Source organism: Meleagris gallopavo, unplaced genomic scaffold (assembly GCF_000146605.3).
Source record: "Meleagris gallopavo isolate NT-WF06-2002-E0010 breed Aviagen turkey brand Nicholas breeding stock unplaced genomic scaffold, Turkey_5.1 ChrUn_random_7180001852151, whole genome shotgun sequence".
In the NCBI taxonomy this organism is placed as follows: Eukaryota; Metazoa; Chordata; class Aves; order Galliformes; family Phasianidae; genus Meleagris; species Meleagris gallopavo.
In genome coordinates, this window is record NW_011118912.1 from 1 (window position 1) to 1,786 (window position 1,786).

The 1,786-nt window shown below is 65.6% G+C and overlaps 1 protein-coding gene across 1 annotated transcript; it reads right to left on the reverse strand.

Annotated features, from left to right (window-relative positions):
- Positions 1-5: 5 nt before the first annotated feature.
- LOC104915797 (amyloid-beta A4 precursor protein-binding family B member 1-like) lies at positions 6-906 on the reverse strand (the record flags this gene model as incomplete). The annotated part of the gene is made up of 5 exons (XM_010726722.1): positions 861-906; positions 458-699; positions 309-365; positions 151-239; positions 6-39 (listed from the first exon to the last, which is right to left on the reverse strand). Coding segments are annotated over exons 1-5 (468 nt in total), but the record flags the coding sequence as incomplete, so codon positions are not given.
- Between the last annotated feature and the right edge of the window lie 880 nt (positions 907-1,786).

Below are 1,786 nucleotides of genomic sequence, written 5' to 3' on the forward strand. Positions count from 1 at the left end.
ACCTTAGAGCCAGGCTCGTCCTCTTCGGCCAGAGTCATGCTGCAAGAGCGAGGGTAGCTGTCACCATGTGCCACCAGCCGCCACCACCTGCTCCTGGCATCACCCCAAGCACCGGGTTGCAGCGCCCCAGCTCGGCCCCGCAGCCCCCACCTGCCGCCCAGCGAGGCCGGGTCCGGTGCCGGTGGCTCCACATCCTGTGTTCCAGGCTCACCGTCCACCTCCTCCTCAGCTGTGGGGTCCTGGGGGAGCACGGGGGATATCAGGGCCGGGCACAGTGACTTCCCCCCCTCCCCAAGACAGCCACCCACCTTCCAGAAGTCGCTGTCATCAAAGCGCTCAACTGGGGCAAAGCCAGTCCAGGCGAGCTGCAGGCAGAGCGGGCAACTCAGTTCCACGCTGTGCCATGGGGCAGCCCCCCACTCACCCCCTCTCACCTCCCCACTGGCCCCCCACTCACCGACTGCTCCTCGCAGGGGGTGCTGCCCCCTGAGCCACGCGCCAGCCCTGCTGGTGGCTCCCACTGCGTGGTGCCAGTGGGGATGTGCCAATAATAGGTGCCCGAGGTGTCCTGCACCCGCATCCATCCTGCAGGCAGGTCTGAGTCTGTCTCAAAGGAGTTGCGGGTCCAGAAGGAATCTGGAGGGGGCGGAGGGGTGAGGCTGTGTGTCCCCACCGAGCCAGGCAGGGCACAGGGCCCTGCTGCATGAGGAAAGGAAAGGGCACAGCCAGACCACGGCCCCCCATCATGAGGTGTCCTGGGGGCTGTGGAGTGGCCCCATCCCGCTCCACCCCACCCCATCCCCCATCCCGGACCATCCTGGTCCCATCCATCCCCATCCTGGTCCATCTCCATCCCTCACCTGCCCACCCCAACCCCGGCGTTTCCCTGGCAACTGCTGACGGCATCGCCAGGGGAAGCACCAAGAGGGGGTGGGATGTGCAAATGGGGGGCTGGGATAGGGCTGTGGGGACAGAGAAATGGGGACGGGGCTGCAGAGGTGGGTCGCAGCAGGGAAGGGCGCTGGGGGACAGCGAGGGCACAGCAGGAATGATGTGAGTGGGGACAGCGTGGGGACACAGCACAGATGAGGCTTTGGGTGCACAGCAGAGCCAGAGCAACAGAATGAACTGGGCAGGGCATAGGGGGCAATGCTGTGCTGTGGGCGGGGGGCACAGGTCACAGTGGGGCTGGGGCAGGGAGATGAGGCCATGCAGGCAAGGGCCTGGGATGGGCACAGCAGGGTAGGGTGGTACACAGGAGCCAGGGCCGGTGGGGCAAAGCATCAGGCCTGAGGAGGGGGGTGGGGGGCTGGGGGTCAGAGGACTGAGCATTGAGCCCAGGGCTGTGGAACTGTGTGTGGGTTTGGGGAGCAGAGCAGCAGGAGCAGCTCCTGCAGGCTGCAGGGCAGTGCGTGGGGCCTGCAGGGCAGAGCATCATAGAATCATAGAATCACAGGATGCCCTGGGTTGCAGAGGAGCACAGTGCTCACCAGTCCCAACCCCTGCTGTGTGCAGGTCACCAACCAGCAGCCCAGGCTGCCCAGAGCCACATCCAGCCTGGGCTTAAATGCCTGCAGGGATGGGGCATCCACAGCCTCCTTGGGCAGCCTGTTCCACCCTCTGCACGAAAAACTTCCTCCTCACATCCAACCCAAACCTGTCTCAGTTTAAAGTCATCCCCCCTTGTCCCACAGCATCGGGATGTGGGGCAGCGGATGGGGTTGTGGGGCAGCACGTGGGGCCGGGGGCTGCAAGGCACAGCAGGGGGAGCTGGCGGGGAGCGCGG